The sequence below is a fragment of the Tenrec ecaudatus genome, chromosome 8, assembly GCF_050624435.1.
Source record: "Tenrec ecaudatus isolate mTenEca1 chromosome 8, mTenEca1.hap1, whole genome shotgun sequence".
Taxonomy (NCBI): domain Eukaryota; kingdom Metazoa; phylum Chordata; class Mammalia; order Afrosoricida; family Tenrecidae; genus Tenrec; species Tenrec ecaudatus.
The window spans coordinates 45878709-45893775 of record NC_134537.1 but is presented as its reverse complement, the minus strand read 5'-3'; the positions used below and the strand labels follow the sequence as shown (position 1 = coordinate 45893775).

At 38.0% G+C, this 15067-nt stretch overlaps 1 protein-coding gene and 1 pseudogene across 2 annotated transcripts in view; one reads left to right on the top strand and one right to left on the bottom strand.

Annotated features, from left to right (window-relative positions):
* The window catches only part of IQCB1 (IQ motif containing B1), a 94585-nt gene that overhangs the window by 32716 nt on the left and 46802 nt on the right, over positions 1 to 15067 (bottom strand). For both annotated transcript variants that reach the window (XM_075556339.1, XM_075556340.1), the window contains exon 9: positions 14770 to 14879. In XM_075556339.1, the coding sequence (XP_075412454.1) occupies positions 14770 to 14879 (110 nt within the window). The remainder of the gene's footprint in view (positions 1 to 14769; positions 14880 to 15067) is intronic.
* LOC142454925 (guanine nucleotide-binding protein G(I)/G(S)/G(O) subunit gamma-5 pseudogene) lies at positions 12115 to 12317 on the top strand (annotated as a pseudogene).

The following is a 15067-nucleotide window of genomic DNA, read 5'->3' as shown; positions in this document are numbered from 1 at the left end:
AAAATGTTTCCAAGAAGCAGATGGACATTGGTCTTCTACTCAAGTACTCCCTGAACACAAGAACACTTTGTTCTAATAATCTGGCACTCTGAGATGCTCAACTTCCCAACAGGATCGCTGAAGACAAAGCGGGTGCATAAGCAAATGTGGTGAAGAAAGCTGACGGTACACAGCTATCAAAAGATAGAGCGTCTGGGATCTTAAAGGCTTGAAGATAAACAAACGGCCAGCTGCCTGAGAAACAACAAAGCCCACGTGGAAGAAACACACTAGCCTGTGTGATCGTGAGGTATTGATGGGATCAAGTATCAGACATCAAAGACCCAGAGCAAAAACTCACAATGTGAATGAGGGGAGGAGTGCGGAGTTGAGGTCCAAAGTCAAGCTGTAGGCAATTGGGCATCCCCTTACAGAAGGGTTGCAGAGAGGAAATGAGCCAGTCAGAGTGCAGTATAGAACTGATGAAACATATAGCTTTCCTCTAGTTCTTTAATGCTTATTTCCCCCCCCCCCCAATTATGACCCTAATTCTACCTTACAAATCTGGCTAGACCAGAGCATGTACACGGGTACAGACGGGAACTGGAAACAGGGAATCCAGGACAGATAAATCCTTTGGGATGAATACTGAGAGTAGCCATACAGGAGGGGATGGGGGAGGTGGGGGGAGAAAGCAGGAATTGACCACAATGATTTATCTATAATTCTCTCCCAGAGGGATGGACAACAGAAAAGTGGGTAAAAGGAGACACTGGTCATTGTAAGACATGAAAAAATAATAATAATTTATAAATCATCAAGGGTTCATGAGGGAGGGAGGGTTAGGGAGGGGGGGGAATGAGGAGCTGATACCAAGGACTCAAGTAGAAGGAAAATGTTTTGAAAATGATGATGGCAACAAATGTGCTTGGCACAATGGATGTATGTATGAGTTGTGATAAGAGTTGTACGAGCCCCCAATAAAATGATTAAAAAACAAACACAAGCAGACATCTTTCTGATATTCTATGTTTTAACCCAAGCTCTGTATCTCTACCTGCAATGATGGCCTTTGCTCCATATTCTCTTCTAAATCCAGACTGAACCTATGGCAGCTCTCTGTGAATGTACTGATGAAACTGTTGTTGGATGATCTACAGCAAAATTTACTTGCAAGTCATATTCTTATTGTTCCATAACTTGAACATTCTGCAGGGTCGCCATTTTTGGAATGGGTTACAAATATGGAATTCTTCCAGTAGTATATCAGCTTGTTGAAACATTTCACTTGGTATCCCATCAATTCCTAGAACCTTGTTTTTGAGTTAATGCTTTCATGCACACTAAGATTCTTCCTTCAGTACCACTGGTTCTTGCTCATATGCATCTCATCTCTTCAAATAACTGAATGTAAACAGTTCTTTTTGTTACAGTGACTATGTAGTTTCCATCTTCATTTGATGCTTCCTATGTAATTTGATATTTTGTACATACATGCTTTCAGTATTGCAACCCGAGGTTTGAGTTTTTTGAGTTCTGTCAATTTAAGATACACTAAGTGTATTCTTCCTTTATGTTTTTCTAAGTCTAGGCCTTTGCACATTTAATTATATTATTTAACTTGTCTTCTTGAGTTGCACTTTGAATATTGCTGTTCAGTTCTTTGACTATCATTTCTCCCATGTGCCATATCTATCTACTCTGTGATGAAGAGCAACTTTGAGTCTCTTCTGACATCTATGTTGATCTATTCTTTATTTCCTGTCTTTTAATGACCTTTTCCTTTTTTATGTATGATATTCTTGATGTCTTTCCACAGCTCATCATGTCTTGTCATTAGACTTCAATGCAACAAATCTGTTCTCCAAGATGTTCTTGAAAATCAAGTGGGATAGACTCAAAGTTGTATTTTGGCTCTCAAGGACTTGTTTTAATTTTCTTCAGCTTAACCTGAACTTACATATTAACAATTGTTGGTCTATTCCACAGTCAGCCCTTAGTCTGGTTTTAGTTCTGATATTGAGCTTTTCTAGTGTCTCGTCCCACAGATGTAGTCAATTTTATTTGTTTATACTATGTGGAGAAGTTCATGTGTACAGTTGACTTTTGTGTTGATGAAAAAGGGTATTTGTGATGAAGTTGTTGGTCTTACAAAATTCGATCATCAGCTTCCCCACTTTATTCCTATCACCAGAGACATGTTTTCCAACCACTGTTCCAGCCTCTTTGTCCAACTTTTACATTCCAATCACCAATAATTACTAGGGGATCTGAATGCATTTAAGACTAAAGACATTGATAGAATTCAATTTCTTCATCACTAGTTTTAGTGATGGTGTATACATTTGAATAACAGTTGTATTTATTGGATTAATTTAAATATGGAAATATATAATCCTATCATAGACAGCATGTACGTCAAGATAGATCTTGAAATGTCTGACAATGAATGTAACGCCACTCCTTGATTGTATCATTCCCATCGCAGTAAACCACATGATTTTTGTGATTCGAAAGACCTGTATCAGTCCATTTTAGCTCACCAATGCCCAGAATGTCGATTTTTATATGTTCCATTTCAGTTTTTACAACTTCCAACTTTCTTAGATTTATACTTGACACATTCAAAGATCTGATTATTAATCACCGCTTGCAGTTAGTTGTTTCTTTTCAAGTCATGCCCCATCAGCAACTGCAGGTCCTGAAGACTTTACTGTGGTAGGCTTTTCTCGTAGGCTATCCATATCATTATGGTCAACTCTACTTTGAGGAGGCAGCTTTTCCTCAATCTTAATTTGCGTGTCTTCTGATCTGAGGGTCCCATCTTCTGGCATTATCTCTGACAATGTTGTTTTCATTCATTAGGTTGTCAGGAACAGACACTACTGCAATGCTGTCCATAAGGTTTTCAGTGACTTAATTCCTCAGAAGTAGACAGCCTATTACTTCTTCATAGCTTGTTGTTAGTCTAGAAGCTCTGCTGAAACAGGTTCACTTTGAGCGACCTTCTTGAGACTTGAAATACTAGTGACATAGCTTCCAGTATTACAGCTAACACACAAGCCACCACAGTACAACAAACTGACAGTCTGTTTTAAATTACAATCTACGTTTTGACATTTCACTTAGACCAATTACTTATATTAGATCATTTTTCTTTATCCATATTATCAAAGATAGAGATGACCTAAAGTGTGTGCCCAAAAGAAGAGATCATAGAAGATAGACTAGCTGAATATTGTGGTAGTTACTCAATCGTGTGTCAATTTGGGACTTGAGAGGATTAAGAGTGAAGGGGTGGAGTCTAGTCTGTCAATTGGGTCATAGCCAATGACGCCTCTGTATGGGCATGGCCTTCTCCTGAGAATTCTGGGAACTCCGGCATTTTCCTCCTTGGAGGCAAAAGACAATCTGTCTCTGCTCACTCCCTTGGAAACTGGCTAATGACAAGACTCACTCCCTGTGAGGCACCCCTGAGGAGAAGCCACATGGACCTACCCTGATTGAGTCCTAGGTGCTGGAGAAGTCAGTGCTGAGATGATTACAATGCCACTGGATCCAGAACTTACAATCCACTGGCCTGTGATCTCCGGCATTTGGTCTCATTGCATGTGTTTCATGAGTCTGAAGAGGACTCCATGGATTGATATTGGACTTATGGACTTGATCTGGACTGGGATGTTTTCTCAACAGTCAATTGCTCTTGTATATAAAGCTTTTTTATACACACATGAGTCTCCCTGGATTTGTTTCTATTGTCTACCTGGACTAACACAAACAGTTTCTCAGTGTCTTTTTATAGTTGATGCCTCTTCCTTCTCAAAATATGGCTGATAGAAACCGGAATTTCTTATAGATCAAACCTCAAAACTTCTCGGTTGTACAGCATGTAGACAAAGAAGTTTTAACTAATTTAATTCAACCCTTTACCCATGTGGGAGGGTAAAAGAAAGAAGATTTTAAACCGTTGTCTTCAAGTTGATTAAAAAGAGAAAATAAAGTTCACCTTTATTTCTTACTGGTATAGACTATAATACCTACTGCATTATCAATATTTATAATATATTCCTAGGTATGATAAGCATGATAATATTTAGAACTATAATTCCAGGATATTTAATATATTAGAAAACTGGGTTTGGAAACAGTTTGGAAACACAGGCTGTAAAAAATAGCAAAACTTGTGATGATTGAATACCCCTTCTTAAGGTGATTGAACTATATAATATGTGAATTATCTGCCAATAAAACCGTTAAAAAATAAAACTAAAAAGGCCACAAATAGCATGCAAGTGGAAATAAAATACAAACCAGAGATGCAGTAGAAAAGTTACATTCAGTAATTGTAATAAACAACATAAAACAGCAAAATAAATCTACTGTCATTTAGCCAATTCTGATTCATAATAATCCCTATATAAGATTTCTGAGACACTAAATCTTTATGGGAGCAGTTTTATGTTTCCCCTACAGAATGGCTGGTGAACTTGAACCATCAACCCCGCATTAGCAGCTCAATACCTAACCCACAGTGCCACCAGGGTTCCTTAGTTATTGAAATTCCAAACCCTCACTGCCATCAAATTGATACCAACTCAGAGTGACCCTATAGGATGAGGTCGAACTGTGAGTTTCTGAGACTGTAACTCTTTATGGGAGGAGAATGCCCCATCTTTACTCCCTCAGGAATAGCTGGTGGTTACGAACTGCTGACCTTTCAGTTAGCAGCCCAATGTGCAACTGCTACACCAAAAGTCTCCTTTATTCACTATAAATTATAAATATTTAAGTGTTTCTAGATCTCTATATTAAATTTCATGTTTGAAAATATTTATTAGGAATTTATGCGATTACAAATACTATCCCCCTTCTTTTAGTAATATTCTAGGTATTCTGTGGTTAGGAGGTTCTACAAGTTGTAGGTTCACTATGGCAGCTTATTTATACACACAATGCTCCTACAGCAAAGAACCAAGAAGCCAAGTGAAACCAATACACACAATAATCTGGAAATCCAGAAGAGCAATCAGAAAGAGAAGAATTAGATGAAACGGTGAAGAAAAGTAGTAGCTGAATGAAAGTGAAAACAGTGAATGAGGAGCCAGCCTGGCTGGCAATGTTTTCAGTTGTAGAGCACAGGAAGGCCATTTCAAAAAAATCCCAAGGAGTCAGAGATACATTGTCGACAAACTCAGAGCAAAATAAAGTGAACAAGTGAGCTGGATCTAAAGAGGGAGAATGCAGGAAGGTGGATTAGAACCCTTAGGAACCTAGTGTCCAGGGCGCAGGGAGGAGCCAGAAGAGACAGAATTTTAAGCAGCAGTGGTCTCTCATTTGGGTAGACGAAGTTTGAGTGCCAGCAAGAGATCCTCAGCCAATAAACCCAAAACCAAACTCACTGCCTCCGAGTCAATATTTTAACTCATAGCGACCCTCTGTGGGTTGTCCAAGACATTAACTGTTTACAAGAACAGAAAGCCCAGTCTTTCTCCCACAGAGCTGCTGATGGTTTTGAACTGTCAACCACGCAATTGCAGCCCAATTCGTAAACATTACACCACTGTGGTCCTGCTTGGCTAATAGGCACCAACAAAATCAAACATACACTATACCCATCAGAACAAATGAACAAAAAAACCCACAATTAACATAATACAAATAGAGGCATTCTGAAAAAGAGAAGAAACAAAGCACTGGATACATCAAATCCTAACAGAACAACACAAAGAAAACAAATACAAAATACACTGAATAAAGGAATGCATAAATTTACCTTAATACTTCAGAGACAGCAGACAATAAAAAATATATGAAGAAACAAACTACAACTTCTCAAACAAGTGAGCAAAATAAAGGGGCAGAAAATTTTCCTGAGGAAAAATGGTGATAGAATTACTTGATATGGAATTCAAAAGACACATTGATATGATCTTCAAAGATATCCTGGAAAACAGACAAAGTAATAGAAGAACTCAGAAAAATAATACAATAAAATAATTATAAACCACACAAAAGCAACTGGCATCCACAAATATTAACAATATCAGAAATAGTTCACTTAATTGAAGGACATATACAGTATCCATGAATCAGTGGGAAAAAAGAATTAAGAAAAATAGAGGACAAGTCCATTGATACTAACTTGTTTGAAGAACAAGCAGAAAAAGAAGAAAATGAAAGAAAGCCTAAGATTTATGTGGGCGCAGTGTCAAGACCAAGAATTTAAACATGGAATTCCAAGAGAGGAAAAGGAAAAAAAGCACAGAGAATTAAAAAAAAATTATTTCAGTAAGTCATTTTATTGTAGGCTCTTCTTTTTTAAAAAACATTTTATTAGGAGCTCATACAACTCTCATCACAATCCACAAACATCAATTGTGTAAAGTATATCTGTACATTCTTTCTCTCATCATTTTCAAAGTATTTGCTCTCCACGTAAGCCCTTTGCATCAGGTCCTCCTTTTTCCTCCTCCCTCCCCGCTCCTCCTTCCCTCATGAGCCCCTGATAATTTATAAATCATTATTTTGTAATATCTTGCCCTGTCCGACGTCTCCTTTCACCCCCTTTTCTGTTGTCCATCCCCCAGGGAGGAGGTCACATGTAGATCCTTGTAATCGGTTCCCTTTCCAACCCACTCTCCCTCTACCCTCCCAGTATCGTCACTCACACCCCTGGTCCTGAAGGTATCATCTGCCCTGGATTCCCTGTGCATCCAGCTCCTATATGCACCAGTGTACATCCTCTGCTCTATCCAGACTTGAAAAGTAGAATTCGGATCATGATAGTTGGGAGGGCGGAGGGCTGGGGGGAGGGGGTTGGAGGAAGCATTTAGGAAGTGGAGGAAAGCTGTATTCTTCATCGGTGCTACATCGCACCCTGACTGACTCATCTCTTCCCTTAAACCCCGCTGCAAGGGGATCTCCAGTGGCCGACAAATGGGCTTTGGGTCTCTACTCTGCACTTTCCCCTTCATTAACTATGGTAAGATTTTTTTGTTCTGATGATGCCTTATACCTGATCCCTTCAACACCTCATGATCGCACAGGCTGGTGTGCTTCTTCCATGTGGGCTTTGCTGCTTCTGAGCTAGATGGCCGCTTGTTTACCTTCAAGCCTTTGACTCCAGACGCTATCTCTTTTGATAGCCGGGCACCATCAGCTTTCTTCACCACATTTGCTTTTTCACCTGCTTTGTCTTCAGCGGTTGTGTCAGGACGGTGAGCATCACAGAATGCCAATTTAATAGAAGAAATTATTCTTTCATTGAGGGAGTACTTGAGTGGAGGCCCAATGTTCTTCTGCCACCTTAATACTAAACCTATAAATATAGGCACATAGATCTATTTCCCCAACCTCATATATATATTTGCATATGTACATGTCTTTGTCTAGACCTCTATAAATGCCCTTTGCCTCCCAGCTCTTTCTTCTATTTCCCTTGACTTTCCTCCTGTCCCACTATCATGCTCCGTCTCCACCTGGGTTTCAGCTATACCTCTTAGTAACATTACCCTTGATCATGCCCTACCATGCCCACCACACCCACCTCACCACCAATTTGGATCACTTGTTGTTCCCTTGTTTCTGGGCTTGTTAACACCATTTCCCCCCACCCACCCACCCCCTCTCCCACATCCCCATGGAACTGTCATTCCCGTTGTTTTTTCCTCCAGATAGTTCATCCAGCCTATCTTATTAAACAGACATGCAGTGATAATGACATGCACAAAAACAAGACAGAGCAAAACCAAGCAACAATATTTGAAGAGAAAATTTCTCTAATTCAGAAAAGATCAGAAGGTTTTCACCCAAGAAGCTCACTGAATCAAATGTAAAATAGACCTCAAGAAAAAGTCATTGAAACATAGAAAATCAAACTTCAGAACCAAAGACAAGAGAATTCTGAAAGCAGTGCATAAAAATTAAATACCACCTACAATGGAACACTGGTAAAACTAAGCACTGATTTATTGGCAGAAACCATGCAGGCAAGAAAACATTGAGATGATGACATATCTAAACCATAGAAGGAAAGTATTGCCAACTCTAAATCATATAACCAGCAAAATAGTTTTGCAAATATGATGGCAAAACTAGGACATTCCAGAAAAAGAAACTGACTGAATTTTCAAAACCCCCATCAGTCTTAAAAGAAATACTAAAGGATATCCTTCAGATAAATAGGCAATGACGTCAGAAGAAAACCTAAAATTATGATACACAATAGCATCCCCCAGAGAGCAATTCACATAGTCTTCTCAATGGTACCAGAGATGTCAATCTGTAAATGATAAATTCAAAACATAAAAGGGTGCAATTATAGAACTTCCATACGGAAGAGAAATCAAAGTGATATCAAGCGATAATTAAGCTTACAAAAATAATGGTGAATTTCAGAGTAATTACAAATAAAATTAATAAATTTACTTAACCAGAACAAAGAAGAAATTCAAATAAGCTTAATAAGCACAAAACCAACAATGGATATGAAAATATATATAAACAAAAATACTCAGCACAGAAAATTAAGCAGAACCAAAAGTATGAGACACACATGCACAGTATAACAAAGTGGAAGCAATAAATTCATACTGATCATGAATCACACTAAATGTAGCTGAGTAAAATGTATAAAGACAAAGAGTGGCTGAGTTGAATGAAACCACCACCTACTAAGCTCTATCAATGTTGCCTATAAGAGACTCGTCTTAGACACAAAGACAAAAATAGGTTGTAAGACAAAAAAAGAAAGAATTCATTATAAGAGACGAAGAAGAGTATTTTATAATTATTAAGGGTCAATTAACCAAGGAATACCAATAATAAAATAAAACTTTATGCCCTCAATGACAGAGCACCAAAATAAACTCTTATCAGAATTATAAGAGAAGGAGTTCTACAATAATACTTTTAATACACCACTTGTAATGATGAACAAATATTAAACAGATGCAGAAGATCTAAATTAAATGACACAACTGACTTGACCTCCTAGGTATATGCAAAACAAACTACCCATCAGAGTGTACACTATACATTTTTGTCTAAAACACATGGATCATTTTAAAGCAGAGGCCATGTTTTAAGGCACAAAGCAAGCATCAATAATTTTTTAAAAACTTATTATACAAAGCATCTTCTTTGATAAAAATGCTATAAAATAAGAAATTAACAACAGAAAGATCAAGGAAAGAAATTAGATACATGGAACAGAATAAAAAATACCAAACGTTTTAGGATACAGCAAAACCTGTGCTCAGGTGAGTATTTGTGGTAACAAATTCACACATCAAACCAAATGGGCAAAATCAGAAGCCTAGCCCCACGACTCAGGCAAAGAGACAAGGAACAGCAAAGTGAGCCCCAGGCGCTCACTGCCGTAAGTTTGAGTCTGGAAGCTAATAGCCCTTTAGGAAAGAGCAGAGTTTCCCCCTGTGGGTTTCTGAGACTACTCTTCCTTTGCAAGTGTAGAAAACAACATCCGACTCAAGGTCGAGAACACCAAAATCTGAACAGCTATCATTATAAAGTCAAATGACCGGGCAAACGCGCTGCGTAAGGCTTCTTCAATGTGCTGAAGAGCAGGAGGTCATTTTGATGACTAAGGTGTACTGATCCAAGCAAAAATTTGAGGCATATGAAAATTGGACAATAAATAAGGAAGACAAAAGAAGAATCAATACATTAGAATTATGGGCTAGTGAAGAATACTGCTCTTATAAGAAATATAGCCAGAATGTTCCTTGGAAGTGCGGATGGTGAGCCTTTGTCTCATATACTTTGGACATGTTATTAAGAAGGAGGGTCCCTGGAGAACGGCATCATGCATGGTAAAGCTGAGGGGCAGCAAAAAAAAAGGATGATCCTTAATGAGGTGGATTGATACAGTGGCTGCAATAATGGGCTCAAACATAACAATTGTAAGAATGGTGCAGAACCAGACAGTTTCCTTCTGTTTGTTTAAGGCTGCTATGAGCTAGAACCTACTTGACAGTACGTAACAACCGCAAAACAAAATGTATGAACTTGAGGACTCCTATGTGAGTTAATAAGCAAAACAGATGAGGGCTCTATTCATTAAATCACCAAACATGTAAGTAGAATAGATACAGTTCAGCTCTTAAAGAGCTCACACTGACTTAATTTGAAACAACTATATATCTAAAACACCTAGGCATTTCAACCATGATTGAACCAAAAACAAAGAAACAAACATCATAGTTACTGCCATCAAACGGGTTCCAAGTCAGAGTGACCCTAGAGTGCAGAGTTGAACTTCTCTTTAGTTTTTGAGACTGTAAATCATTATGGAACTGGACTGTCCCATCTTTCTCTAATGGGACAGCTGATGGGTTTGAACCAGTAGCCCAGAAGTTAGCAGCCCAAATGCTTATTACCCTACCACACCACCAGGGCTCCTTGCAAACTGTGAAGTTTCTCTAAGGTAAATGATGCAATTGTTACCTAGTTCAGAAAAACTTGTTGAGGGAGAGCATTGGATAGAGTGGTTTGGACTACAAAAAGTGATTGAAGAAAAATAAATCTCATGAAATTGCCTTAGCAACAGTATAATTATAACAGTGGGTTTTTTTTTTTACTGAATTTAAAGTACTCTGATGAGTTGTGATTCCAAAGTGTGAAGGATAAATAGTCCTGCCCAAAAGAATTGAGATGAGGGCAATAGACTTATTCTGAGATAATTATCTAAACATAAAGAGACAGAAATAACCTTTGCAGAAAGCTACAAAGGAAGTAAGATATATTTGCATAACTGTAGCAACTAATAGAGAAAAAGCACTGTGGACTAAAACCTACTTGAAATTAAAAAAAATAATTAATGAGACTTTCAAAGTTAGAAATATACTTCAGTATTTCTTAGAACCATTAACTCAAAATATTAGTAAGGGAACAAATTCACAATGTGAAATTATTTGACTTCACAGCTAATCTCTTGAAATGGAAGAAGTATTGGTAAATATTAGCTAGAATACATAGATATAATTTAACTGAATAAGGTCTGTAATTCTGGGATTAAAAACATTTTTTAACATTAAGAGAAACCGGCAAAACTGGCAGTGATTGCGGACTCAAACATTACAAGCCTAAGCGTTTGGCACCTTTAAATAAAAGAAGAAAGATGGAAGAGATGATAGCCAATAGACTTCATAAGGAAAAACATTTCTGCCTTAGTATATAGTTTTTCCTCTGTGAACAGGATCAACACAGGAAGCAAGACTAAAAAGAATCTCTCAGACTCTTGAACAAATGATTATACATTAGGAGTCAAAATACTGTGTCTCTCAAATGGATCACAGAATTGCTTTTAATCTTTTTTTAAAAATTATCTTTAATTTAAAGATAGGATAAGAAATAAACTCAGGAATGTACACTTGCCTCTGATGAATACCCATGCATCTATTTTTCTGACTAGATTTATGAATATCCACTGGCAGAAAATACTTTTTAATCATTTTCTAATAAGCAGATAATACACTAAAAATTATGATCTTATTCTTTATCTCAAATTTAATATTACCTTAATATTGTAGAATAAGTCAACTAGTCGCAGATGGGAAATTTCAGGGTGAGTGAGGTTGTCATGGTTGCTCAGATAATAAGTTGTTGAGTGAGGCTACAAACAAGTCTGTGTAACTCCACCAGCATGTAGTATATGTGATACATATTAAATGCTTGATAGATGTTTTACAATGTTTTTATTAGCTATTTCCACTCACATGCAATAACATATATAACCTTTTAAGTCATCCCTTAAGGAATTGTTCATCAATGCACAAGATGTCCATTAAAGGGTCAGTTATACAAGTGACTTCAATGCCCTACCTTAAATACTCTACCGACTTCCAACAATATGCTCTTTTGAGACTCAGCACTACCTTAACGCATTTTTATAACTGAGAAATGCAGCTGCAGGTTATTAAAATAGCTTCAGTTTTTCTAAAACCAAAAGTAACCACTAACTTCTGTAATATGCAAGTTTCACTTGAATGAATTAAAATTTAGACTTAAATTAGGCTACACTGACCCCTTGCCTCACTGTCTTGCCAAATTGCCCGGCCAACTCACCCGCCGAGCAAAGGACCTGGAAAGGAGAGTCTCCTACCCCCGTTGCTCGCCATGTCTGGCTCTTCCATGGTCGCCACCATGAAGAAAGTGGTTCGGGAGTTCCGGCTTGAGGCCCGGCTCAACCGTGTGAAAGTTTCCTAGGCAGCTGCAGATTTGAAACAGTTTTGTTTGCAGAATGCTCAGCATGACCCCTGCTGACAGGAATATCAAGTACAAATTCCTTCAGACCCCAGAAAGTCTGTTCATTTTTATAGTAAGATGAATCTTTTTTTAAAGTCATTTTATTGGGGGCTTGTATAATTCTTATCACAATCCATACATACATTCATTGTGTCAAGCACATTTGTACATTTGTTGCCATCATTATCAAAACATTTTCCTTCTATTTGGGCCCTTAATATCAGCTCATTTTCCCCCTCCCTCATGAAACCTTGATAATTTATAAATTATTATTATTTTGTCATATCTTACACTGTCTGACGTCTCCCTTCACCCACTTTTCTGTTGTCCATCACCGAGGGAGAAGGTTATATGTAGATGCTTGTAATCGGTTCTCCCTTTCTACCCCACCTTCCCTCCACCCTCCAGGTATCGCCACTCTCACCAGTTCCTGAAGAGATCATCTATCCTGGATTTACTGTGTTTCCAGTTCCTATCTGTACCAGTGTACATCCTCTGGTCTGGTCAGATTTGTAAGGTAGAATTAAGATCATGACAGTGGGAGGGAAGAAACAGTAAAGTAGAGGAAAGTTGTATGCTTCATCATTGCTACTCTGCAACCCTGGCTTGTCTCGTCCCTGCGACTCTTCCTTCAGTAAGGGGGTGTCCATTTGTCTACAGATGGGCTTTGGGTCTCCACTCTGCACTCACCCTCTTTACAATGACATGATTTTTTGTTCTTTGATGCCTGATACCTGATCCCTTTTGACACCTTGTGGTCACACAGGCTGGTGTGCTTCTTCCATGTGGGTTTTGTTGCTTCTGAGCTAGCTAGCCGCTTGTTTATCTTCAAGCCTTTAAGACCCCAAACATTATATCTTTTGATAGCTGGGCATCATCAACTTTCTTCACATTTGCTTATTCACACATTTGTCTTCAGTGATCATATTGGGAAGGTGGGCACCCATTGATATGATTTTTTGTTTTTTGATGTCTAATACTTGGTCCCTTCTACACCTCATGATCACACAGGATGGTGTGCTTCTTCCATGTGGGCTTTGTTGCTTCTGAGCTACATGGCCGCTTGTTTATCTTCAAGCGTTTAAGACCCCAGATGCTATATCTTTTGATAGCCGGGCACCATCAGCTTTCTTCACCACACTTACTTATACACACATTTGTCTTCAGCAATCATGTCAGGAAGGAGTGCATCATGGAATGCCAATTTAATAGAACAAAGTGTTCTTGCATTTAGTAAGAACTTGAGTGGAGGTCCAATGTCCATCTGCTACCTTAATACTAAACCTATAAATATATGCACGTAGATCTATTTCCCCACCATCCTATATAGTAAGATGAATCTTTCAAAGGTTTCCTAAACTACTTTTCACGAACCAGTGAATATTCAAGGAGAGCTAAATTTGAAGCTTGTACATAAGCTTGTCTTCACAGTTACATGTGCCATACTATACAAACTTCTAATTTGTCAGTCCTTAACATCTACCCCTCTCAGTGGTGATATCGGGAGGAGGGAATAGGAGGGTAGAAAGGAGAAACTGATTATAAGGATCTACATATAACCTCCTCCCTGGGGGATGGACAATAGAAAGTGGGTGAAGGGAGACGTCGGGCAGTTTAAGATATGATAAAATAATAATTTATAAATTATCAAGGGCTCATGAGGGGTGGAATGGGGAGGCAGGGGGAAAAAAAGAGAAATGAGGAGCTGATTCCAGGAGCCCAAGCAGAAAGCCAGTGGTTTGAGAATGATAAGGACAACGAATGTATAAGTGTGCTTTACACAACTGACGTATGTATGGATTGTGATAAGAGTTATAAGAGCCCTAATAAAATAATTTTTTTAAAAGGAAGAAACTGAAAAACTTGAGTAATAGCTCATGTATTAGGCAATTAATGTGATTTTCGTTTTTTTTTAAAACAAGAATCTCAGGCATGTTGTAGCTTTAGAGTCAGGTGAGTCATGTTTGACTCATGAGTCATATGAGTCATCTGAACCTCATTGTTCTATTGGTTACTCAGGCAACTTTAGTAACATGAAATAAAGATCTAAATTATACAAAACCAAACAAACAAAAACCATCCACCTCTCTAAAAATTACTTCTAAGATAGCTCTTTTTCATATGATAAAGTCATTTAAACTTATCTTTGTGTGTGTGTTTTCCCTGTTAGTATAGTGGTTACATAATGGTCTGCTAACACACAAGGTCAGCAGTTCAAAATGACCAGCAGCTCTGAGATAGATGAGGCTTTCTATTCCCGTAAAGAGTTACAGGCTCAGAAACCCACAAGAACAGGTCTACCCTGTCCTATAGGATCACAATGAATTGGCATCAAATCCACGGCAGTGGTTTGGGTTTTGAGTCTTTCCAATATATAACCTAGATGGGTCACACAAAAATATGGGCTGTATCTTCAGTATTTCATGCTCAGTCTGCTAGAAAAGCCTTAAGTTTTTGTTCAGTTATATCTAATTAAGATGTCCCCAGCTACTCTCTAAATCATTCCTTTCACCAAAATTCTTTTACCTGAAATTCCTTTGCAAAGTTGTCACTGCAGATGGAAGCCTCTTTATTCTCTTTCTAGTCTGGAAACCCTTCCAAGAAGCTTGAATCACACAAGCTGCTCTATTTAGTTTCTGAAATAGAATAAGAGGAAAAATTTAGAGTATCTCTAGGCATTGTTTTTTTTTAATTACCTCCTAAAGTATTATGTCTGGTCAAGTATTAATCTCTCTATATAGTAAAGTGGGCTAAGAACACAAAGTTCAAAAATATATTTTTTGAATTCCAAATTCTGGCTAATTCCAAATTCTTCCCGATATGA